Raw genomic sequence first — 24,882 nt, 5'->3', positions numbered from 1 at the left:
CCTTTCTGTTGCCTTTTGTGGGCTCTTTCATGCCCCTTTTCCTCTGCAAGGGACAGACATTGCTTTTGGGTTCAGTCCCAAAGAAGTGACTCTCTCCCACCTTCTAAACCCGGGACTGTCTCTAGGACAGTGCAAGATATCTCAGACAAATGTGGACCCTGTCTTTCTCATGCATGTCACTGGAGAGGGTGTAGTAGTAAAATGGTATGTTTGTATTTTATATAATTTAAAATAAAAAATAAAGAATAATAATGTAGCATGTATTAAATGTATTGGTGTATGATTTGATCATATCCTGCCAACCTCCCTTTTTAAATAGCAAAAAGGAATGGCATAATGGGCCATTTTTTAAAAATACATCAGCCAAAATCTGTCTCTGTGCTAATTTCAAGGCAGTGACAGACCTCTGAGGGTTACTACTTTGTTGTAGGTTTAGCATTTTTAAATAAGTTTAAAAATGTCATAATTGTTTCCTTGTGCATTGCAACTTAATATTTCTATTTAAAATGTTCTGTGTACATTAACTCTGTTTTGTACATAAATAAAAAATGTATATATATAAAAATTAATGTAAAGGCCATCGGTAAGCCAAATATATATATATATAAAAAAAACCCAAAGACAAATGCAAGGGCACCAGAAAGCTGCAATACGCCCCTACTGAAATGTCAGAGGAGGGCAAATTAACAACTCTAAAAATAAAACAAGCACCTATCAATAAAAACAAAATAGCTGTAATCAAAACCAGCATAAAATAACTCCCTAAAAAATCTACTAAAAAAACAAAATAAAAAATAAAATGAAAAAGTTAAAAAAACAAGCCCTCATCGAACAACAATTGATTACAGCATAACGGTGCAAAATTCATTGGTACCAATAAAAAAAATCACTATAGAAACAGGGGGCCTTGCCATGAAACTTTGGGTTCGTCCCACCAAGACTTCCCCGGAACATTGTGTCGTGACCAACAGAACCCAGCTCCTCCCAACCCGTGATCCACCTAGCTGGCCACTAGATTGATCTGGACTCTCAGCTGGTAACTATAACATCCTCTGGTGGGACAGTGAGCATGTGGTGTGATTGAATGCATATGCTAATTGTTGTGTCTTCAATAAACACGGCATATTGCCTTTTCCCCTAAAAAATCCCGTGTGCTTCTTATAAGCATAACAAGGGGAGAATAGCATGGTTCAAGGGCTTGATAATAGTTAGGTAAGGAGCCTTTGACTTATAGCCATGACCTACAACCATTCATTCATAAAACCAGGTGCTTAGCAGGTCTCAGCAAGGGCTGTCAAAAATGTTCTGTCCAAACTTGTGCCGGGTTTTTTGAACGGAGTTTTTGACTAAATGGAAATGTTCACAAATGCCCTGCTTTGCTCGAGGAAATTAGCTGTTCCACTGGAAAACCCGAACATAAGGGGGGGAAAGGCGGGTGGTTCGACAAAAAGACAATTTTTTCCATTTCTTCTTGTCCTTCTCATGTCCTTGAGATGGACATAGGCGATGGCGCTTTCCATTGCTGCAGTGAGGTCCTCGAGAAACGATCAGGTGCTCCAGGGTCTGCACTTCACTGCACTTGCATGTCTTCGTGTCATTAGAATAGCCCATTTCATTCTGTTAGTCTGCCAGTCTGCACGTGCAGGCAGTAGGCTTTGTCTACACTGCGGACCTTACAGTGTAAGGTCTCCCATGTAGCTGCTCTGTGCTGGCAGGAGAAAGCTTTCCCGCCAGGGTAATTAACCCCCCCCACACACACACACACACAACAAGCAGCAGTAGCTGTGTCGGCAGGAGAGTGTCGCCTGCTGACATAAGCGTGGTCCACACCAGCGCTTTTGTCGGTGATACTTACGGTGGTCAGGGAGGTGTTTTTCCCGCATCCCTGACTGACAAATGTTTGCCGACAAAGCCTCAGACATCGCTACATTCACTGATCTGTATCGGCCCCTCCAGGAAGATCCTCCTGGAGTTCCGGATCTATTTCAGTGCATCCAACTGCATGTAGTCTGTCATTCCATAACCTCAGTCGTGCCTTGCCGCCGGTCATATCCAAAGGCGCAACACTGGTTATAAAATTCCTTTGCGAGTGGGAGGGGAAGGGGCTGGGATGCCATCCAAGGAAAGTTATCTGAGTGTTGTCATCCAGTCTCCAGCTCCCCCACGGGATGTGGCCTTGCTCTTCTTAGGGAAGCAAGATGAAATTATCCTCTCTCCTTATTATGTAGTGCCCTCAATGGGGATAGAGGGGTGGTTAACAGGTCAGCTAGTGGACCCCATTATCCATTGGCATGCAGGGGTCTCCTCGTCAACAGTGGGCAGTGAAAACTGCTCCCTACCCCGCAGAGGGACCCAGCGGAACAGTTTGCAAACTGAAACTACACACCAGCTGCTCCCCCCTTCACTTCCATTTCCATCTTCCATTGATTGGGAGGGCTTCAGCCACCTGCTTATCCAGCCCCATTCAAATAGCTGGGACCAATATCTGGAAACCACACAGTGCTGCTTTGCTCTTGTTATTGATGATGTGTATTGTGGTAGAACAGAGTTCCCAGCCAAGAGAGGGCAGAGCCCCCTCGGACTCAGCTCTGAATACAGAGAGAGACAGTCCCTGCCCCAAAGATCTTTTAGCTGGTAGCTCACAAAAGCTTAGGCTCAAATAAATTGGTTAGTCTCTAAGGTGCCACAAGTCCTCCTTTTCTTTTTGCGAATACAGACTAACACAGCTGCTACTCTGAAAACAGCCTAAGTAGACACGAAACAAAGGGTGGGAGAGGAAAGGTGAGTTTAGGGAGGTGAGGTGAGATGACAAGGCTACCGAGATGAGCAGTAGCAGAGACGGGAAGAAAACCCAGGCGTACTGATTGTCACATAGACGACACTGCCTCTCTCCATAGTACCACAGGTGAGAGCGGTGCTTTCTGACCAAGTAAGAAAACCAGGTCCCTATCCCAGGGAGCTTATCATCTAGCAATGCATGGCCAAGTAGGCCCTGATAACAGACTGAGGCTGGTGCAAGGGAGTGGGGAGGAAGGAGGAGCCTTTCTCCAGTAGGAGATCATAGTCTGTGTGTCTTCCTAGATCTTGTCCCAGAAATTCGGGGATTTTTTGCAACAGATACATATCCAGTTACATTAAAACTAGGGCAGGATTAAATTAACCCGTGGCACTCCCTGCCAACAGATACCATTGGGGCCAAGAGCATATCAGGATTCAAACAAGGATGGATATCATATAGGGATAACAAATATCCACTGATAAGAGGAAAAAGTGTTTAGAGAGGATATAATCCCTCCTGCTCCAGGTGATAAACCAGCCACTAACTGACAGGACTTCTGGTCAGGTTATTCCATAATTGGCTGTTATGGGGTTTCTTGAACTTTTCCCTGCGTGGTACGGGTCACTGCTGGAGACTGGATACTCTCCGGATCATTGGTCTGACCCATTCTGCAGTTCCTATGGTGCTAATGTAATTTATTGTTATGGCAGGTCTCACCAGGTGGAGCTGTTACACACAGTCTTCCATGTTCTTTTTCTTGGCGCGCAAGCAAGTTTTAACTCTTGGGAAGATATGTTTTGTTTCTAGATTTGAGCTGTGCAAGGCTTGTGTGCAGAGCTTCAGGACAGGGACCTGCAGGAGAGAGTGCTCTCTGCCTTGAGCTCTGGTTAGAGCCAATGTTTGCATTCCCTGGGAGCGAGGCACCAGTTTGGGGCTGAGAGTCCTGGAAAAGGGGATGCCTTGCCTGCTGCTTGACTAATTGCAGGACTGGTGTATGTGTGTAAATAAAATACATAGCCAGGTACCACATCACTGATTTCTCCTCCACTGCGAAACTGAATGGCAAGACCCCAGACATCTGCTCCCAATCAGCAGAGGAGCAAAGTGGGTGTCAGAAGAAGGGGCAACATTATGCTTTATTTCTCTCCTTTCCTTTTGTATAATGAGTCCTGCTGTCCAGCTGGACGTGAAAGTAGGAGACGGCAGTGTCAGAGAGAGAGAGAGAGAGAGTGAGCAAGGATGCTGATGCAGCAGTGGCCAGTTAGAGGGCGTAAAAACCTAATCTCTCTTTTCTGCACGGCTGCATGCTTTTGAAGTGCGTCACGCTCCAGCAAAGCTAATGCACTCCTGTGATGCCCCATCCATGCAAGATGGCTCCCAAAATGTTCCACCCTTCCAGTGTAATTGAGGGAGCTCTGCTAGCAAATTCCCTCCCTGCACCACCTCTGCCAGACACCAGCGCCCGATCAGGTGACTAAAGCCGATTGAGATGAGGGGTGGAGCGGTGCCCGCACCAGACAGGTCGGAAGGGGAGCGTTCACTGTGGGGGAGCTTTCACTGAGCCTTCACAAAGCCCTTCAGCAGAGGAGGGGAACCGTGCTCCAAACTTCGTCAGTCAAAACTGTGGTTCAACTAAATAATTTTTCCCCAAAAGGTTTCTGCTTCTGGTGGACAATGTTGAGTTTTCATGGAAAACCTGAATGCCTGAAAACTGAAATATTAAATGCTTTCACGGTGTCTCATCTGAGCTATAGTTTGGTTGGCTCCTGTCCCTTTTCTCCAATATGGGCCAGGCTCCCCAGGGGGACTACATCTCCGATGATGCACTAGGGCCATGGGACTCCCATGATGCATCACTTCTTTCCCCCAACTGGGGAGAGTGTGATGCATCACAGGAGATGTAGTCTGACCAGGAAGCCTGGCCAGCAGAGAAAGATGGGAACATGAGGAACCCAAACTACAATTCCCATGAGGCATTTCTGCATCTAAATATTTCAGCTTTTGGTTTTTTTCAGCAGGAAGTCCCAAATCTCCATCGGGGGAAAAAGGTCCAGCCACCTCTCCCTGCCCTCCATACTATGACACAACTCCACAACCCTGCTTGCACCGACAATTTTAAGTGTTGTCCTGATGGGCTGCTGACCCCAATGACTAGGAGAAAATCCAGTGCAGGAAAAAGCTGCCCAGCCATAAGCCACCCTTGTCCCCTGGGGCCCATTGCCAGAGTGCAGGCTGCAGGAGGATGCTGGCTGGAAGACCCTTGTGCTCTGGGACCTAGCCCCTTGCCGGGCAGGCTGCAGAAAGAGGCTGGCTGATGAGAAAACAAATTCTCCACCTGAGGAAGGGAAGAGGTGAGGAAAAATGCATGGGGCTGTATGTGGTCCTTTTCCCAGTGCACCTGGAGCTGGTCCTACCTGGATGCCCTCTCTGGGGAGGGGAAATCAGGCGGCCTCCTTTCTGTGCTAGCCCCAGGAGTTCACTGTGGAGAGGGGAGGCTGTGTCACCTCGCACTCAGGGATGGGCAGAAGGCCAGCGGGGCAGCACAGCAGAGCCGTCTCTCCCTTTATTCTCCAGCATGCTGGCAGGCCTAGCCCCAGAAATCCCTGCGCTGCTTCCCAGAGCCAGGCAGCAGAAAACGACTCTTGTCAAGTGAGCGCAGGATGGCTCACAGACAGCCAGCCTCCCATTGTCCATGTCCTAGGATGGCTGCCAAGCCTCGGCGCCTTGGCTAGGGGATGTAGAAGGAGCCCTGTTTGGTTCACATCTGTTCCGCTTGGGCTGTGGTGGAAGGGGAGGGGAGGGGAGGGCAAGGGGATGCTTTCTTCTCCCCCCTCATTGCTGTGCAGTAGAGGACAGCAAGCCCAGCCACTGGGAGGAGATGCTAGCCCAGTCTGACAGTGCCTATCGCCTGACATAGGCCACAGGGCTATGCTATGACCAGAGACACCTGCCCTGACAGGAGAAACATACCCTGGTGCGGCAGCTTCAAAGAGCCCCTCTCTAGAGGAGTGAGGGGCACCTGCAGGGGTGGGGGTTTCTCTGTCATCTGCTGGAATGGGCTGACAGCAAGATGTGTAGCCATGTGGAGTTACCACAGAGTCTGGCTGGGACTCAGACTGCACCACTCAGCTCCACTCCCACTGCACAACCAGAGGCAAAGGGTTTGCAAAGCTGGCTATGGAGTCGGGCGGCTTGGTGCAACCAAACAAGCCACAAACCCTGCAGGGGGCGGTACAAGCTGCCTCCGCAGAGGTGTACAGCCAGGAAGGGTCTTCAGAGATGTGGGTGAGCTGCCGGAGCGGGAAATAGGAATGGATCATTATTGAATACAGGAACCAAGCCTTCAAGGGGTGCCCTTGGTTCCCATTGATTTCACGCCCCCCCCCCCCACCGGGCAGGGTAGAGCTGCTAATGTCCAGTGTACTCCCATGGCAAGGGTGTAAGGAGTCCAGGTGCAGCAGGAAATTGCGCCCGGAGCTGGGACTAGCATCCCAGGCCACCAGCTCTCGCTGCACCCTGCAGGAAAACACTCTCGGTTCCCAGCAGTAGTAGGTGCCGCAGAGACTTTGTGCCTCAGCCACTAGAGGGCAGTATCAGTCACCGACTCCTTCACCCTCGCAAAGCCGGGGCTTTCCAGGGCGAGCTTTAACAAGTCCTAACACACCAGTCAGATTTACAGGCACAGCCGCTGGGAAATGCGCCCTCCAGCCTCCGTGGAGCAGCTGCTCTCGCCCTGACCTAGGGGCCCTGTTACAGAAAGAGCAGTTACTATGCACTTGTCACATGTAGGGGAAAGAGGGGCCCTACATCTACAGACGCTGCGTGCGGCTTCCGTCTGCCAGGGCCATGGACGGGGACACAGCCCTCCAAACAAACCGGCTCTTTCATCCAACAACGCATGGAGGCCGGGGAGGAGAGTGCCGAGGGATTCCCCTGTCGGGGACAGACAGTGCTGCTGCAGCCCTTTGAAGTGCAGCTTTCCTCTGTATAAAAGCCATGGCGGGGCTCCCCAGGCATCATCTCTCAGTGGCTTCCAGACACAGTTTACAAAACAAGAGGAGATTAATCCAGCTCTGCAAGATCCCCTTGGGAGCTGCCAATCCAGCTGGGCCCTTCCTGCCTCTTGCATCATCCCCCAGCAGTAAAGAGCTCTGCAACAAGAGCTTGGCTGACAACTTTGGCCACGATACACAAGGCGGCACAGAATTCAATTAGAAGAGGGGCGGCTTTGCAGCCTGTTGCTCCGTGGGGTGGGGACATCCCACTGGAGATGAGGCTAGCAGCAGATCCAATCCGGTTAAAGTGACTACAGTGTTTTCACTCTTTTCTCAGGGCCGTTTGGGGGGTTTGCTCTCCCCTGTGTGGGGGTTTATTCCCCGAGGAAGAGGCAAAGAGTCCCAGGACCCAGATCTACTGGATGCAAAGGCCACCTGTTTAGTGGCCCTTGCTTCTGCATTGCTGCTCTTCAGCTGAACTCCTTCCTGCTAGCAGCTGCAGCTCACAATGTGTTAGATTTCCCCATTCAGTACCAAGCTATCCCCAAAATACCCCCCTTCCCTTGGGGACTGGAGAGGAGGGGGAATAGATACAGAGGTAAACTGAGGCCCAGAGGTCTTACTCCGCCATGGCCACAAAGCAAATCATTGACAGAGCTAGGAAAACAATTCAGGACTCCTGACTTCCAGTCCCCTGCTCTAAATACTAGGCGCCATTGCCTGTATATACTGTTTGCGTTGTTATATTGGTGGCTTATAAACGATGTGATCATTTCCCTTCCAAACGCAAGTGTATCGTTTATTACTTAGATTGTCAGCTCTCTGGAGTAGGGTGCTGTCTTTTTTGTTCTGCGTTTGTACAGTGCCTAGCACAATGGAGTCCTCGTCCATACCTGTGGCTCCTGGGCACTACCATGCTACAAATAATACATAATAATAGTAGTGTCTTGCATTGTTGTAAGAGTTATCAGCTGGCATTGCCAATTGCATTACTAAAAGGTGCCAACAGAGGGCATCAGCATTTAGTTCAGCAGAGCTGCAGGACACACAAACCTATCTGTTTATTGCCTCTGTCAGAGCAAAGGTCCTTTAGATTTTTCACCCTTCCCTGGCAATGTGCGGTGTTCTCTCCATCCGACTCCTCTTTAATTGTTTGTCTGCAGTGTTAAGTGGACAGGCTTTTCCACAGGGGTTTCTGCTTTGGTTGGGAAAAAAATACAACTGCAGCATCTTGGTCAAGGCAAGATTTTGATAAACAGCATCTAAGCGAGATCCCCAAACAGCCTGGCAGAGAGAGAGAGCCGGGTTCAAAGCAAAGGCGTGGATGTTCTGATCTCAGCTCTATGCTGTTGTAAACACCGTGATGGTGTGGAGGAAAGGGCAGCTGCTTTCACTGCGAATGTCCTGGCTTTTGGGGGTTTATATCCTCAGTGTTCTTTGTAGGTGGCTTTTTGGCATTTAATCTCCTTGTTTCACGTCTCTTTAAGAGGGCCGAAAAGAAATTGAACTTCTAAAGCCATGCGCTCCCCTTAGTAAATACACATTGATGTTTGGCCAATACATCAGAATAGCTCTGAGCCAATAGTGTCTAGTATTTTGTTAAGACCTATATGCAGGACATCAGGGACCAGAAAGAATCACCTCCATCAAAGACCATCCAGTCTGTCCGATGCACAGGTTTTTAATGCCCACAGCTTGCCTGAAGGTATTTGCTGCCGCAGTCAAAACTAAATTATAGACAGGGTCCCATGTGGGGGTCAGGGATAGAAGAAGTCTTTGCAGGGGATTTTTTTCCACTTTCAGAAAGAAAAGCACTGGGGGTTTAATCATCTCAGAAGAAAAAACTCCAGTCAGAGGCCCAGCACATGCAAGGAGGCAGAGGGGTAGATACAGTTAATATTAGGGACGGGGGTGCAAGCGTTGGAAGGCAGGTCACTCTTCCTCCCCGTAGTGGGGCCTGCTTTTTTTAGCTATGTGAATGGTAGTGAGTCATGGCTTTTTATTGGAGCCAGGGGAGAACAAAACTCATTTGCACCTTAGAGAGCCTTGTTACCATGCTGCCCCACAGGGCTTGAAAAATAGTAGATTTCCCATCACTGAAGGTGAATCATTATCTCTGCCCCATAAGAATAGGCTCAGGACTTGGTTTTAACCCTATGGTGATTGTAAACACATTGGCTGAAACTTTCACATGTGCCCACTGGTTTGGGGAGGGTAGGCCAGTTTGGTTTGCAAACAGGGGTGAGAGCACCTGTAAGTGCAAGATAATCAGTCTGTCGGAGTTGTGGGTGGTTAACACCTCTGAAATCCAGCCCTAAAATGTCTCAAGCTGGCCACCTGTGTAATCTGAATCTACTTTAGGAAAATGCCGGCTATATTTGCTATAGTTAATATGCTGAATGGGGCCAGAAACACACAGCTGCATTTGATTCATTGACTACAGTGGAAATTTAAGAAATTTACAATTTGATTAATCCATCCCATAGCTCTTTATCTTTGTTACCGGTAATTCATCCCATATATCTTAGTCCCAATGAGCAGTAATTTGGCTGGCAGAATGGAAAATGTCAGTGTTTTTAAGGGTTAAAACATATGTGCCCAACAGATAATAAACTATTATGACCTGATGCTTAAATGTGTATTCCTCCTTGCTGGTGTCTGACTTAAACTAGAACAAATCTATTGGGTATCAAGTGAATATGTATTTAGGACACATGCTCTTTGTAGGAGAACATCCTTGGGAAAATGCTTTGCAAAACATACTCACACTTCCACGTGGTCAAATCTTGTACAGAAGGAGCAGGGATCTGCACTATTCCGTGGAATCTATGCAGATTCTCCATAGCTACCTTTGTCAGAATGCAGTGTTTTCACTGTGTACACAGAACAAGGGGGACTGAATGGCTAAGGTCACTGGTAACAGGATATGGAATCTTTTACCTGTTGGTTTAAATTCCTAAAATCTCATGCTTCAGGGCTTCAGCCAGCCACCAGTAGGGGTCAGGAAGGAAATATTTCCCCCCATTGTATTCTGTTTGTTTTTTCTTCTTCCTCTGACGCGTCAGAGACGGTCATGGCTAGAGATGGGATACTGGACTGGGCGGACCAGTGCTCTGAGGTGGTGCTGAGAATTCTTTCTCAGATACTTGGCTGCTGGGTCTTGCTCACATGCTTGTGGTCTGATTGCCATAGGCAGGGTTGGGAAGGAATTTATCCTCTGGGATTTTTCACCCTTCTCTGTAGCATTAGGCATGGGTCATTTGTTAGGATCATCTGGGCATATCTCACCTAATCAATTCCTTGCCACGGGCATTGGTGTACCTTGGCCCCTCCTGTTCTCTGCCTGTAGCACACACCAGTTTAGTTTCCAGAGGGCTCTAATAATTTGGTCTCATTCTGGTTGTCGGGCTTGTGTGGGTGACTGAGTGTGGTTTATTGGCCTGTGATATACAGGAGGTCAGGACTAAGTAGACTGGTGGTTGCTTCTGGCCTGAAACTCTGTGTCTCTCATCTGAGAGTTGTTTGGCATATGTGAAAGCTCCATCCAGTTCTAGGAAGACATAGGATCCAAATGCCCCCCCCACACACACACACACACCAAACGAATACTATGAACTGAGTGGCACAATGAGCAAAAATGCCAAAGACTGAATGTTGGTGTTAACTGAGCCCAAAACAGCCACTGCAGCTGGCAAACATGGTTTTTAACACCATCATTATTTTTAAATGATCACATTCTTTTAAAGCGCGTTTAATGCTGGCAAAAGGGTCCGGATTTCAGTATTGCCAATTCCAGCTATTCAAAAATCATGACTCAGGCCCCAGATTAGCTTAAAAAACCATGAGTTTTAAAAATAAACACGTATGGGGTTGTTTTTCTTTGCCTTCTGCTTTTTGAGCCTTCCAGGGTCCCATTCTCCAGCTTTTCTCCACCCCCAGGAGGACTAGAAAAGTGTTTAAAAAATAGCTGAGTTCTTCATGTCATCCAGTCATGTAAAACCCATGACTGCAAGAGCTGGGGTTTTATGAAATACACCCAACATTGCAAGACTTGCAATAAAACCCCGACAGTTGGCAACAGGGAGATTGCGAGACCTTCTGGAGGCCATCCAGAAAGCAGGTACAGCATGGACATCAGGTGTGATAGCTTCCCCCGCCCTTCCCTGCCAACATACCTCATCCCTGACCTGCACGTATCACTTCTAGGAGGGAGAGGGAAGTTCAGCCCCATCACCCATTTGGTCCTTGGCATCCCTGCATGGCCAATGAAGAGGCCAATTAGCAGAAAATCTGAATCTGTTTTGCAATGCAGACTCCTGTCCATCAGGAACTGGGTTGAGACATGCATGACTTCCCATGCATGGCCACCAAGCAGCGCTCAGACAGTAACAACAATCCACTTCTATTAACTGGACTTAGAGATGACCCCGTGACGGTGATGTGGAAAGCCCTGTATCTTCATTAAAACCCCCCAGAGCCATCTGGTCCCCCCAAATGGTTTATTTAAATTAGTTTAAAAAACCAGAGTGCTCCTGGTGCAGAGACACTGTGTGTCATATTTAAGCCCAGAGCAGATTTTTATGTCCAAATTGTAAACCCCTGAAAAGAGAGATTTATAATTGAACAGAGATGCTCTAATTAACTTCTGTGGTGGATACAATCAATCCATTTATTGCCCTCCATACAGATTATATGGGAAACACTGTTATCGTTCGTTCGTTAGCAACCTGTTACTTGCACGTTTGGCCTGAGTTGTCTGGTAGATGTTATGTCCTTCATGTTTTTTTGTCGGAAACATGCTATGCAGGAAAGTGCTTTTAGACAAGCAAGGCTCCTCTCAGAGGAATTCACTTCATTCCAAGAGGCATCTTGAATGGTTTGGCATAGAAGGGGAGGAAGTCTGGGCTACTGGCTACGGCACTGGGCTGGGAGTCAGGAGACGTACGTTTTCTTCCAAGCGCTGCCACTGACCTACTGTATGACCTTGGGCCAAGTCACTTCACCTCTCCATGCCACTGTTTCTCTTTGCACCCTTGGACTTGACTGTTTAGATTGCAGGGACTGTGGCCCACATCCTCAAAGATGTTTAGGCACCTACCTTGCTTTGAGGATGTGAGTCCTTCGCTCCCTGGGTTAGTACAGCACCCAGTGCAATGGAGCTCCGACTTCCTGTGGGGGTCCCAGAACACAAATGTTAACAACCACCCATGTGCCCTCACACAGAGACCCTGTCCAATGAACAGATAGGCTGCTTTGTTTTCTCTTCCTCATGTTCTCTCATACACAAGCCTTCCCCATACAGCTGGTTAAATCGCCATAATAAATGAGACAGACAGGCTACGAGCTATCCCAAGGTTGTTGGTTCTCAGCTTTCTAATGTGCTCTCCCCCACTCTTCTTCACAGTTCCATCTGAGTGAAAGCCAGCTTGGCTCTTCCAGAACGGGGCTTTTACTTTTACATTCTTGGATTAGCCATGGAATAAAACAATGAATCAACGGAGATTATTTGTCATGAAAATGTAATCAGGAACTGTCCCCTTGTGTGAGTGAATCCGGATGAGCCTGTGAGATTTGGATGTGAAATAAAAATTGTCTGTCTAACAGAGGTAAGGAGGAGCGTGAGGGTACGTGTGAGCATGTTTCACTTCGGCATCCATCTACACAGACTCTGTTGAAGGATGTACTTTCTGCAGCTTCTCCTGTCAATTGCACTGTCCATCTATCTCAGCTTCTGAGCAGTGATAAAGACAATACTCCCCCATGTCATGCATCAAAGAAGTTTAAGCTTCTAATGCAACTACTGATTAATTAAGAAGTCTTACATGTGTTTAGAGTTTATCTCTGAAAGGAGAGGAGGCATTCAGCAGACACCTGCTGTTATCTCTCGGGAAAGAATTTCTGAGGGCAGGCTTTGATGGCTAGCTAGTTTGTGCATCTCTCTTGTATTGAGGGAAAGGACAATACAGTGTTTAAGCAAGTTTCCCCTCCCAGCAAAATGTACTAACAGTGTGTGGTTATTCACTCCCATCTGGGGCCTACCTTAGGCACAAGCAACACTGATCTCCTGATGTTTGTGTTTTTGGCCCCTCCCTGACATTCTGTCTCTTGATTCTAATGCACCCATCCACGCAGCCTCTAGATTCCAGGCTTAGGCTAACTCAGAAAACCCTTGGTCAGACCAGCCCATTCACCATTCCCCTCTGGCAACAGGGCTGTTAGAAGTGGTGACTCAGAGCAAAACTCCTGCCCAGCTCCAGAAGCTGTGCTCAGGTCAGGTTTTCTGATTCGCAAGGCCCCTTCCAAACTGATTGTGCTACGTAAGAATAGCACAAAGTTCCTAGCCCACTTTTGGTGGCGGGTAAATAATAACACATTGCTGCAGACACAAAGCACTGCAGGGGAGCAGATGGGTAGCACACAGGACTTCTGTAGCACACAGCAAATCAATGCTGAGGTTGAGAATTGGAAGGTGCTCAAATACCATAGTGATAGGGATGAGAAAAGGACCTGCGCAGAACTTCCCCTCCCAGGTGAACAGCAAGGTTGCGGTCTCATTGACCCCAGACTTTGCAATGACAATCTTTTGTTTCACCTTAAGAGATGAACAAATTTATTAGAGCGTAAGCTTTCGTGAGCTACAGCTCACTTCATCGGAAGTGAGCTGTAGCTCACGAAAGCTTATGCTCTAATAAATGTGTTCATCTCTAAGGTGCCACAAGTCCTCCTGTTCTTTTTACGGATACAGACTAACACTGAAACCAATCTTTTGTTTATAGAGCATGTTCACCAACCCCTTTCCCTGCTACTGAAGTGCACCCACCTCTGGGCTGAAATTTAGCAACTGTTAACCGTGTACAGAAAGTCATTTAACACAGGCTGGGAAGGCGATTGCTGTATCCCATTCAAATTATAGAGGGGATTTTAGGAGGCTGGCTATACATGCCTTACCCAAGACTGGCCAGGAAATCGGGGCTAACCTCCCTGAGCTTGAAAAACATCCGCTTTCATCTGCCTTTTCTATGAAAGGCAACTGCTCTAGCAGACCTGCGACATGGGAACGGTGGATCAGTATTAACCCAGAGGCAAGAACGCCACTGACTGAATCGCCAGTGTCATTTCCCGCCTAGCCTAGCTTTTTCTCACGTGGCGTTTCACTGAATTGCTGACCCCGTTTAGCTTGTGAGAGTTGACAAAGAGCGCAGCTTGAGTGGTATGGTTGTATACCACAGTTGGATACCATCTGGCTGCAAACCAGCATTTATACACCCCAGTTCAGAGCAAAATTAATTCTGTAGTATTTCCTTTGGCGTATAAAAATCCTTCGGCTCTCTCCCTTGGCGAAGTTTTTGTTGCGGATGTGAACCTTGCAGTGTGAAACAGACGCCTCTGATGACATCATAGCTGTGTGATATGACTTATCTTTCCCCCACTCACCAACAGCGCAATTTGCCATATCCATTACAGACAATATACCTTGTTCTATATATTGTAAATACATATATAGTACATTTTAATGATGGCTGCTGTATATCTTCGGTAATAGGGCCAATTGAAAACCACTTCAGAAAGCCTCTATTGATATCTTTTCAATAGCCTCCTAATCTTCTGCACCAGCACCAGCTGATAAAAGATGCATTAGGCAAGGCTGTCCAGAACACGAGCTCACGCGATTGTTAGTCAAAGAGAATGCTTCATCTGTGGCCACTTAGACCAAACTGGCTTTCCCCCTCCTCTTCCTTTTTAACTTGGATTGTATCGACATTTTAAGTATTTCCCAGTTAAGACGTCTGTATGCAGTTACCCAGAGAGGCACAAATCACAGGACAGGCTGAATCACATTCAGGATATTGTAATACAGGGGACAATGGCAACACTGCTGACTTACCCTGCCTACGTTTAAAAATAAATCAAAGAAAATATCTCTGGGTTTCCATTTAAAATCCACTCAGGGGAGGGTATAGAATTAACGCAGGCCGATTTCAGCCCATCCAACTTCCCCATGCAGTTCTGTCAACATGCAACCTGCTTGTAAAATGTGTGCTGTCTCCCTCTAGTGGCTAGTCCACACAGTAGATAGCCTACTACTGCTACCAACTAACAGAGTTACTCTGCTAGTTACTCCTCCTTCTCAAGCAGCAAAGGTCTGCATTTTTTGTGCTGAAAGTCCCAGATTCAGACCTTACTATCAGCCTGTGCTTGGGGTAGATATAAATATTCTCTCGGTGGGCCAAAACATCTAATTATTTGTACGACAACAGTGCCTAAAGGGTTCCATTGCAATTTTTCCATGCACACACTGAGAGAAAACTCAAACCCAATGAGTTTATTATTTAATAGTCAAGATAAGGGTGGAAAGTGAGGTGAAGTGACTTGCCCAAAGTCACAGAGCTAGGAACAGAACCCCTGTCTTCTGTTCTAGCACCTTATCTGCTAGAGCTAGACCACACTGGCTTGCTACAGCCTTACTTACTGTAACTTGTACTTTACTTGCAATATTCTCTACTGTTTCACTCCTGGGCTTTTCTTGAACAGAGGTGGCCACCTCTGTTGTGGCTTTATGTGGCAGACCTGATCTTGATGCTGTTAAAGTAAAAACTGCCACTGATTTCAAAGAGAAAAGGGTCGGGGGCCCTGGAGACTACATGGAACCCTTTCAATTAAGGCTGGGACCTAATTTAGGGTTGAAACACATCTGGGTCATGCACTATACTGGAGCGCCAATTAGTTTCTGAAACCTTCAGCTTTCAGTACGTAAATGCACCTGGCTTAAAGCAAACACAGTGTAAAAAAACCACATTGTAAGCAAACTTCCATAAATAACTGTCACTAGGACATTATTATTAAGTGAAAGGTTTTTTTGTTTTTTTTTTTAAATCCCATTTTCTTCATGCTACCCAGGCTCTGTTTCTCTTTTGAGTGGTGCTCATTTTGGTCAACAGGAATCCATGAAGTCACTTACACTTGTTTAAAACAATAATACCTAGCTCTTATGTAGCAGTTTTCATCAGTCAATCTGAAAGCACATTACAATCTTTAACACACTTATCCTCACAATACCCCTGTGAGGCAGGACAGTGCCATCATCTCCTACAGATGGGAAACTGAGGCACAGAGCGGGTAAGTGATTTGCCCAAGCTCAGACAGGAAATCTGTGGCAGAGCAAAGAATTGAGCCATGGAAATGTTTTTAACTGATGTAAATGGTTTCATAGAGATTTTGTGTTTACACTTTTTGGGCTTCGGACTTAAAGAGCCATAGTGTCTCTTTAAAGAAAGCAGTTAGAAGACAGTTGACCACCTGCACATACATACAGTAGCACCTTTCATCCAAAGAAATGCTTATCAAAGGTAGCAGCTGCACTTCACAGGTGGAGAATCTGAAGCATACTACGGTCGCATGCCTTATTCAAGGTCACATATTTAGTAGCAAAGCTGGTAACGGAAGCCAAATTTCCTACTGTCCAGTTTGCTGCTCTCATCCCTACAACATGTAGCTCTCATGGCTCGATTGTGAACAAGAGAACAGAGAGAACTTAAGTACAACTGTAACTTTATTTTTGATTGGTCAGACCTACAGCTAAACTGCACCCAGCCAATTAAGAGCTAACCAAAAACCCCTGTGTTGGGCACTCCACAGACAATCCAGATCATGCTACAGGTCTCTATGTGGTATGGTACTGATATGAGAGAGCTACCACCTTATGGGCCAGGAGAGCCAACAACGGCTTCATTCCTAGCACTAGCGGCCAAAATAATTTCTTGCCCCATAGATGAAGCCTGTTCAGAAGCAGTCTGGCTCCAAGTTTCACCACAGGATGTTTGGGTTTTGTAGTGAAAAGTTACAGAAAGAGGGACATGCTAGAGCTTATGCTCTAATAAATTGGTTAGTCTCTAAGGTGCCACAAGTACTCCTTTTCTTTTTGCGAATACAGACTAACACGGCTGTTACTCTGAAACCTGAAACAATTGTGATTGCCTGAACTGAAATAAGCCCTAGTTGAAGGGACTTTCACCGTTCTTTAAAAAATTTGGACTTAGTCACCTTTTACCAGCATGACCTTGCCATTTCAGCCCCCTTTCACTATCAGAATTCAGTGAGTATTGCACAGTTATCAGTGGTATTAGTTTCCACATCTCATCCTTTTGCAGGAGAAGCTAGGGCATCATTACTGGAAGTGAGGAAAAATTCAGTCTCCATAGTTGCTCTAATCTTTTGTTTTCTACGTTATATACACCTCAACACCACCACCCCCCTTTCTAAATAACACCTTCCCCTAGAACTACAGAGTTTTTACTACATTACCTTATAATGAGGTGACTTTCTTATAAAAACTTTTTTCCCAGCATGCCTTTCTGGGGCTGGCCCTTTAAACTAGGCAGCGCCAAACAGCTGGTGCTCTAAAGGGGCCATTTTGTGGGTAGCTGGTGCTTCTTCCAACTGGTGAGTGGTTGGGTTTTTCCTTCTCTCTTTTCTATATTGATGAAGACAAGGTATGTGATCACATTTCCCTTTTGTAGTGCTAGCTAATTTTTATTATAAAGCTGGTTTATGGTATTGTGAATACTTCTGCACTGTTGAAAAGTTTCTTCCAAGGCCTTCAGTCTCAAGTTTGCCTGAACTAAGCTCATTATAGGCAATCTCGTCTTCTGTCTAGGGACTTGCCCATCTACCCATAAAATAGTAATAACCAGCAAAATCTCACACAAAGCACTCTTCTGTGTTATTGCATAGAGCCAATTGTCTAACAGGAATGACTAGCCTGTGGGTATATCCAGCAAGGAACTAGGTACCATTTCCAGAAAGGAGAGAGATGTGGAAGAGAGGCCTGGACTCCATGAATAAGACAGAGGAAGAAATTAGATGCAAAAGGCAGTATAGACATAAGAAGAACTTAATAACAGAGAGAAAGAGAAGGAGAGAAAAAGCCACTGAGTGGAAGGGTAAGAGAACAAAGAGCTAATCAGAAAGATTAACATGCGAGCAGGTGGAGGGAGAAGTGGAAGGCTGCTAAAGGCAGTGAGAGAACGCGAAAGATAGAAGCAAAACTGAGTTAGTAAGAGACAAGGCTGGGTTAAGGACAGAATGACTGAGAGCAGAAAAAGCAGCTGGTAAGAAAGCGGTCTGATAAATGAACTGGTGGATGGACTGGAGCAACAGACAAGAAGAGTAGGTACCGGTCCGTGGCATTACATCAGCCATGGAACTGTCTCCCCGAGACTTACTGGAAGAGGTGTTGAGGGATTTTTGCTCAATAAAGTGAAAAAGAGTGGGGTTAAAGTAAATGAGCTAAAGAGAAAGTGGTTTAATGGATTGGGGGAAATGAGGATTGAACCAGACTAATTGAAGGAAGGTTTAAATTTAGATTCAGGAAGCAATTAAAGGGAAGATGGGGTGAATTAAGGTGGTAGGTAGGAGGGAAAGAAGCTGTGGGGATGACATCATGGAAGATGAAAGAAGTTAGAGATTGAATGGAATAATAATTGTCAGGCAATGGAGGGAAAGCTGGAGAAAAGACCTAGGGCATGGGTGGCCAATCTGAGCCTGAAAGGAGCCAGAATTTGCCAATGTACATTGCCAAACAGCCACAGTAATATATCATCAGCTCCCCTCCCATCCCCGCTCCCACTGCCTCCCACCCACCGGCAGCCCCACCGATCAGCACCTCCCCGCACCTCCTGATCAGCTGTTTCGTGGCATGCAGGAGGCTCTGGGTGCAGAGGGGAGAAGCAAGGGCATGGCAGGCTGAGGGGAGGAGGTGGAAAGGGGTGGCGTGGGGGCAGGGCCTGTGGCAGAGCCAGGGGTTGAGCAGCGAGCACCCCCCCCCAGCACATTGGAAAGTTGGTGCCTAGACAAGGAGCCGCATATTAACTTCTGAAGGGCCACATGTGGCTCCGGAGCCCCAGGTTGGCCACCCCTGCACTAGGGGGATAGAACTGGAGAAAAGAAGGGGGTGGAAAACTGGGTTGGGTTAGTGGAAGAAAATAAGAAGGCAGTGTGGAATGAAAGGTTTTGGCTGAAGTGAATATTAGAGGGAGTGATGAACTGCAGTGGAGGGATGGGATAGAGACCAGAGGAAGGGAGATGCAGAAATTATATGGTTTAGGAAGACAGGAACACTCAGAAGCGAAAGACTTGGACTTTCCTTAGTCTACTTCCTTTAGAAAGGAGGGAAAGAACCATCCCTGAAGCTAGTTCTGGGAAGGTGAAGTAGTTCTGAGAAAAGAAAAGCAGGCTGAAACGGGGGGGGGGGCACGAAAGGGCGTGCTGGGGAGAAGGTTTGGATGAAGAAGGGCATGGCGTTATGGTGGTAAATGAAGAAAGAGAAGGGGAGCTTGGATGGAGAAGACTGAAAGAGAGTTCCCCCCAGGAAGAAGGCTAAAAAGGTGATGGGAAGGGCAGTGGGGATTCCTGGGATTAGGGGAGGGCTGGAGCGCTGGGAATGAGCAGCCAGGAGGAGGCTGCGGAACAGCCGGGAGGGTCTGTGGGGGCGGGGCTGGGAGAGGGGGAGCTGGGAAGGTGAGGGGCTGGCTCTGGTGCTCCAGGGCTGGGGGGAGCTGGGAGGGTGCGGGCCTGGTCCTGGTGCTCCAGGGCGAGGGAGGGGAGCTGGGGGGGTGCGAGGCTGGCTCTGGTGCTCCAGGCCTGGGGGGGGGGGGGGGGAGCTGGGAGGGTGCGGGGCTGGCCCTGGTGCTCCAGACCTGGGGGGGGGGTGGTGGTGGGGGGGCGGGGGGAGCTGAGGGGGGTGCGGGGCTGGCCCTGGTGCTCCGGGGCTGGGTGGGGGGAGTCGGGGAGAGATGGGGGGGTGCGGGGCTGGCCCTGGTGCTCCGGGGCTGGGTGGGGGGAGTCGGGGAGAGATGGGGGGGGTGCAGGGCTGGCCCTGGTGCTCCAGGGCTGGGGGGGAGAGTCGGGGGGAGCTGTGGGGGTGCGGGCCTGGTCCTGGTGCTCCAGGGCTGGGGGGGGGGAGAGTCGGGGGAAGCTGGGGGGGGTGCGGGGCTGGCCCTGGTGCTCCGGGGCTAGGTGGGGGAGTCGGGGGGAGCTGTGGGGGTGCGGGGCTGGTCCTGGTGCTCCGGGGCTGGGTGGGGGAGTCGGGGGAAGCTGGGGGGGTGCGGGCCTGGTCCTGGTGCTCCGGGGCTGGGTGGGGGAGTCGGGGGAAGCTGGGGGGGGTGCGGGGCTGGCCCTGGTGCTCCAGGGCTGGGGGGGGGAGAGTCGGGGGAAGCTGGGGGGGTGCGGGCCTGGTCCTGGTGCTCCGGGGCTGGGTGGGGGAGTCGGGGGAAGCTGGGGGGGTGCGGGCCTGGTCCTGGTGCTCCGGGGCTGGGTGGGGGAGTCGGGGGAAGCTGGGGGGGGTGCGGGGCTGGCCCTGGTGCTCCAGGGCTGGGGGGGGAGAGTCGGGGGAAGCTGGGGGGGTGCGGGGCTGGCCCTGGTGCTCCGGGGCTAGGTGGGGGAGTCGGGGGGAGCTGTGGGGGTGCGGGGCTGGCCCTGGTGCTCCAGGGCTGGGGGGGGGGAGAGTCGGGGGAAGCTGGGGGGGTGCGGGCCTGGTCCTGGTGCTCCGGGGCTGGGTGGGGGAGTCGGGGGAAGCTGGGGGGGGTGCGGGGCTGGCCCTGGTGCTCCGGGGCGGGGGCAGGCTCTGGGAGCCCCCGGGACCCCTGGGCAGGGCCCGGGGCCGGGCGGAAGGGGGCGGGGGCGAGCGGCGCCCCGGGCCGGGAGGGTCCCGGGCGGCGCGGGGGCGGGCAGGGGGCGGGGCGCGGCGGCGGCCGGGGGAGGGGCCGCTAGCGGCAGGCTCAGTCGGCCGGCTCGCCCCGCTCGGCTCTCCGTGCGCCTCCCGCTCCGGCTCCAGCGCCCCAGCCCGGCCCGGCATGGCAGCTCCCCCGCGCCGCAGCCGGCTCCGCGCCGCCGCCGCCGCCTCCCGGTGCCCGCCGCCGCCGCCGCCTCCGCTGCTGCCGCTGCTGCTGCTCCTGGCCAGCGGGCCCGGCTCGTCCGCCTCGCGGGAGCCCGACAGCCCGTGCCGGGCGAAGACGGTCACCGTGTCCACCCTGCCCGTGCTCCGCGAGAACGACATCAGCTGGCGCGGCTCCCCGCCGGCCGCCAGCGCCGCCGCCCCCGGCCCCTCGGGCCCCGGCCCCGCCGCCGAGTCCCGGCTCCTGCTCTTCGTCCGCAACGAGCTGCCCGGGCGCATCGCGGTGCAGGACGATCTGGACAACACGGAGCTGCCCTTCTTCACCCTGGGTGCGGCGGGGCGGGGCGCCGGGGGTCGCTGCCCGGGGCATGGGAGGCCGGGAGGGGACAAGGGTCCGGGGGGCCCGGGGTTGCCTTCGCCCTGGCACCGGTGGGGTGGGCACCGGGTCCGAAGGGCGAGGCGGGGAGCTGCCGCCTCCCGGGAGGAGGGCGCACGGAGCGGAGTTCGCGGACTTCTCCCTGCTCCGTGGGGGACCGGGAGCTGGGCTAAGCCAGCTGCTTTCGGCCCCCGGGAGGAGGGAGCGCGGGGGGTCGGGGTGGGTACCCGGGCACACGCCCGATCTGCCTCTGGCCCCCGCGGGGAAGGAGCAGAGGTTGGATGGGGCCACCTCTGGCCCCCACACGGGGCTGAGCAAGGCGAGGGGCTCCGCTTTGCGGGCAGGGGGGCATTTCTGGGTGTGGGGAGGGGGCAGCTGAGGCACGGCCCTGCCCCTGGGGGGGGGGGTGTGGCTGGCTGGCGGGCGGGGAACTTGCCCTCCTGTTTGGGATCAGCTCGGAGGACGCGGGGGAGATGATGGATCGAAGGAAGCAGAGGAGGGCTGAGCTGCTGGAGTGACTCTGGGGGGCAGCAGTTGGGGCTAAGAAGCGGCGGTGGGAGCGAGCCGCTGGGGCCGCCTGGGAGGGCTGGCTGGTGGGCAGTGCCCCCAACCCCTAGGGCGGGCTGGTGTTTGGAGGGGGAGTGTGGAACAAAGTACCTGCCACTGCTCCAGGGAATGTGGAGCACTGAGGCGTTAATAAGGCTGGGGCAGAAGCTGTGGTGGTGGGGGCTATGATACACAACCCCTCATAGCTAATTCTCTGGGGGGTCCCTGTCTGTCTTTCTTCCCCCCCCCCCACCGCTACCTTCCCTCCCGTCTCCCTTAAAGTCCTCTCTCCTGGTGGGGTGCAGTTTCAGGGGAAGATTAGCTGGCATTATCTCTTTTCACTGTGGCTGAAATATTTATATTTATATTCATTTTTGCTCAGGAGTGGAGAGCATTTGACTTGATACAGCTCTTGTGCCTTTTTAGGTGTGTTCCTCTGGGCTTTTCGCATACCTGTAGCTGTACCTGCTTTCCTTAGTTTAAAGACTTCCTCCTAGCTTTTTCTCCCCTTCATTCCCTGTCGCAACAATGCACAGTGGTTTATGTTTGCTCTCTCACCAAGGGGCTTTTACCCTTGTCCTCTTGGGCAGGACTCCTCTGCCCTTGCAGATGTAAAATATAGGACATTCTTTATGTGGCACGATCTCGCCTCGTCACCGAGTTGCCAACCAGTTTGATTTCAGAAATGTTCTTTGCAATGATCCTGCAGGAGTCACTTTAGTGCTGTCATGTTGCCGTGGTTTGATTTCCCTCCCTTGTAATTGATAGCTTCATTATCTTTTAGAGCTTTTTAATGTTTGCCTTTTTGCACACTTTTTTTTTTCTGGAAGGGGGGAAAAGAGCTGTAGCAGGGTCTCAAGGCTGCCTGCTGGCTTGTCAAATGACCGGTTTGGAGCATATTGGATCAGCCTGCAAAGCTGGGTGGCACTACTCCTACTTAACTGTCTTCTGCAGTCCTGTGAAATGGCTGGCCCTGGAGAAGCTACCGCTGAGCATAGGGTACAAGAGGAGATTTCCTTTGATTGCTTATAAATATTTTGGCTGAATGCTCTCTGATTACCCCTGCTTTGTGTGATGCTTTAGCTGTCACGGACTATTACAGCATGACTGCATGTTTCTCCATACTTTCTAGGATTTCCCGGTAGCGAAGAACAATTAAAATGGGTTATGAGAACATCTTTCCTGCATGAAGCTAGTTGATCTCCTGCTCTAACATGGGATGTTCCTCCTTCTTGTCACTATTATCCTATTTTATATATTCGTTCTGACTTGTTCTACTCCATAAAAGTGAACTGTTTCGAATTCTGTAGCTAAAGCGTGGTGTCTGCTGTGGCAGAAGACTGAAGGCTTTTGTTGATCTCAAAACATCTCCTCTTTATCCATTGGCTTTCTCCTTCTCTGGGATCTAAGCCGCCTGTAATTTGAATACCTGCTTGGCTTTATGTGTGTGGTGCTGATGAAGGTGCTCCTCTCTGTTGTGACTTTGAGTGGATTGTTTTCTATGCATTTAGCACGTCAAGCTATTCTAGCCTATATGCATGCTAACCTGGTACAGAGCTGTGTGTTTAGCCGCAGACTGTTGTTTACAAGTGACTGTTTTTTCAGGGATTGTGATATGCCACAGAAGTGAAATAACTAACTGCATCTCATGGTCTTTTAACCCCCTGGGAGGCTCTTCCAATAGAAAATGCTTGTAATAAATACTTGGATGCCTCTTAAACTGAGCTTGTCAGAACCTCACTGTGCAGTCTGCTTGCCTTCCTAGGCATCTTAAGTCAATCACAAACAACAACAACAACAAATCCAGAACTTAAAAAAACCCTGTACTCTAGGTAAGAAATCTCAGACTCAGGGAACAGCCCCTGATGTGCTGGGCTGGCTTTACCATACAGGAGAGTGAAAAAAAGGTAACAGGAAACTTTGATTCACTGAGTTGAGGTTTCAGGGCAAAATGCAGTTACAGCAGGGATCAGGAGTGGATTCTCCCTAGCCCCACTATACATCCCTAGCTAAATGCATCAGAGGAAGGCAAAAGCACCTGCACGTAGCCTTAAATATTGGTTCCTGCCATGCGAAGGGTACTAGACCTGACAGAGCAGCAGTCTGACCTAGTACGGCAAACCCCATTGCAATGGGTGACTTGGTTGAGGGACACAGTATGCCTAAGAATTGCCCTACTTTTCAGCGAGCCTGTGCCTTGACTAGGACTCACAATTACTCCAACTCTTTCTCAATGCTGGCTTCTGTTACAATCTCTTTTGTGCGCTAGACACCTCAAGGTATCCCCCAAGCCAGCAGATATTGAACTTGCCGCAGAGTATAAATGAGAACATTCCCCACATGGGATGGCTTTGCCACGATTCTAAACTTCATTAGTGCCTTGCTTCTGCAGAAGGGAACCCCCTCTCCTTTCCCAAGGTCTGTCTCATGAGTTGCTGTGGATACTTTTCAGAGGAGCAGCCATGATAGTTTGTATCTGCAAAAAGAAAAGGAGGACTTGTGGCACCTTAGAGACTAGCCAATTTATTGGAGCATAAGCTTTCGTGAGCTACAGCTCACTTCATCGAATGAAGTGTGCCCCAAGTACTCCTTTTCTTTTTGTGGATACTTTGATACTGCCGTTTTTTTTTTCTGTCTCCAGGAGTGGCAAGAGGTCCTCTCCTATTTAACTCTTTCCTGGACAGTCACTGTAAATGATTTTGCTGGTTAGTGGGATTGCTCTTTGGGCACAGCGAATAGTGGGGCGGTTAGAATAGAAGTCCGGTAGGCCTTTGTGTACTAGCAATATCTATGGACCCCGCTGTCTCTGGCTTGGTGTGACCCCAGAGTTGTCAAGGTTTGTGTGTGGTGGAGGGTGGGGAGACAGGAACGAAGTTACCAGTAAAGCTCTGTGGTAAGCTCTCTCAGGTGTGGTCCCTCGTCCCAAGGTGACTATCCCTGTAGATTTTTCCTCTGCTGCCTGCTCTACAACTCTAAATAGCAGCTGTACTTGCTGTGTGGCTTGCCAGGCTCCTCTGGGATGAAAGGTTCTTGCAAATGTAGGAAAAGGGGGAGGCCAGTAGCTCTGATCTTCTTGGGTGGTGAGGGAAATTGCCTTAAACACTTAGTCCCCTCCTCGCTGCGGTAGTGCTTGCCATTGGACGTCAAGGACTTATTGATTGGGTTTATGGTAGAAATCCGTACATAGACTTGCCTCTGTGGGCAAGTTTTCTTCTGAGCTCCGATTTTACGGGTGCCTGGGTCATTCTCTCCGTGAGAAGCAGAATGTTTTTCATCTTCAGATGGCCCCAGATGT

General features: G+C 49.8%; 1 protein-coding gene across 1 annotated transcript in view; it reads left to right on the top strand.

The window, feature by feature from the left end:
- Window positions 1–20,624: 20,624 nt before the first annotated feature.
- ASTN2 (astrotactin 2) overlaps window positions 20,625–24,882 on the top strand; it is a 602,974-nt gene continuing 598,716 nt past the window's right edge. The window contains exon 1 of the mRNA XM_073314892.1: window positions 20,625–20,994. Coding sequence (XP_073170993.1) covers window positions 20,625–20,994 — 370 coding nt within the window. The remainder of the gene's footprint in view (window positions 20,995–24,882) is intronic.

Source organism: Lepidochelys kempii, chromosome 16 (genome assembly GCF_965140265.1).
Source record: "Lepidochelys kempii isolate rLepKem1 chromosome 16, rLepKem1.hap2, whole genome shotgun sequence".
In the NCBI taxonomy this organism is placed as follows: Eukaryota; Metazoa; Chordata; order Testudines; family Cheloniidae; genus Lepidochelys; species Lepidochelys kempii.
The sequence above is the reverse complement of the archived record's forward strand: the minus strand, read 5'-3'. Positions and strand labels throughout refer to the sequence as shown.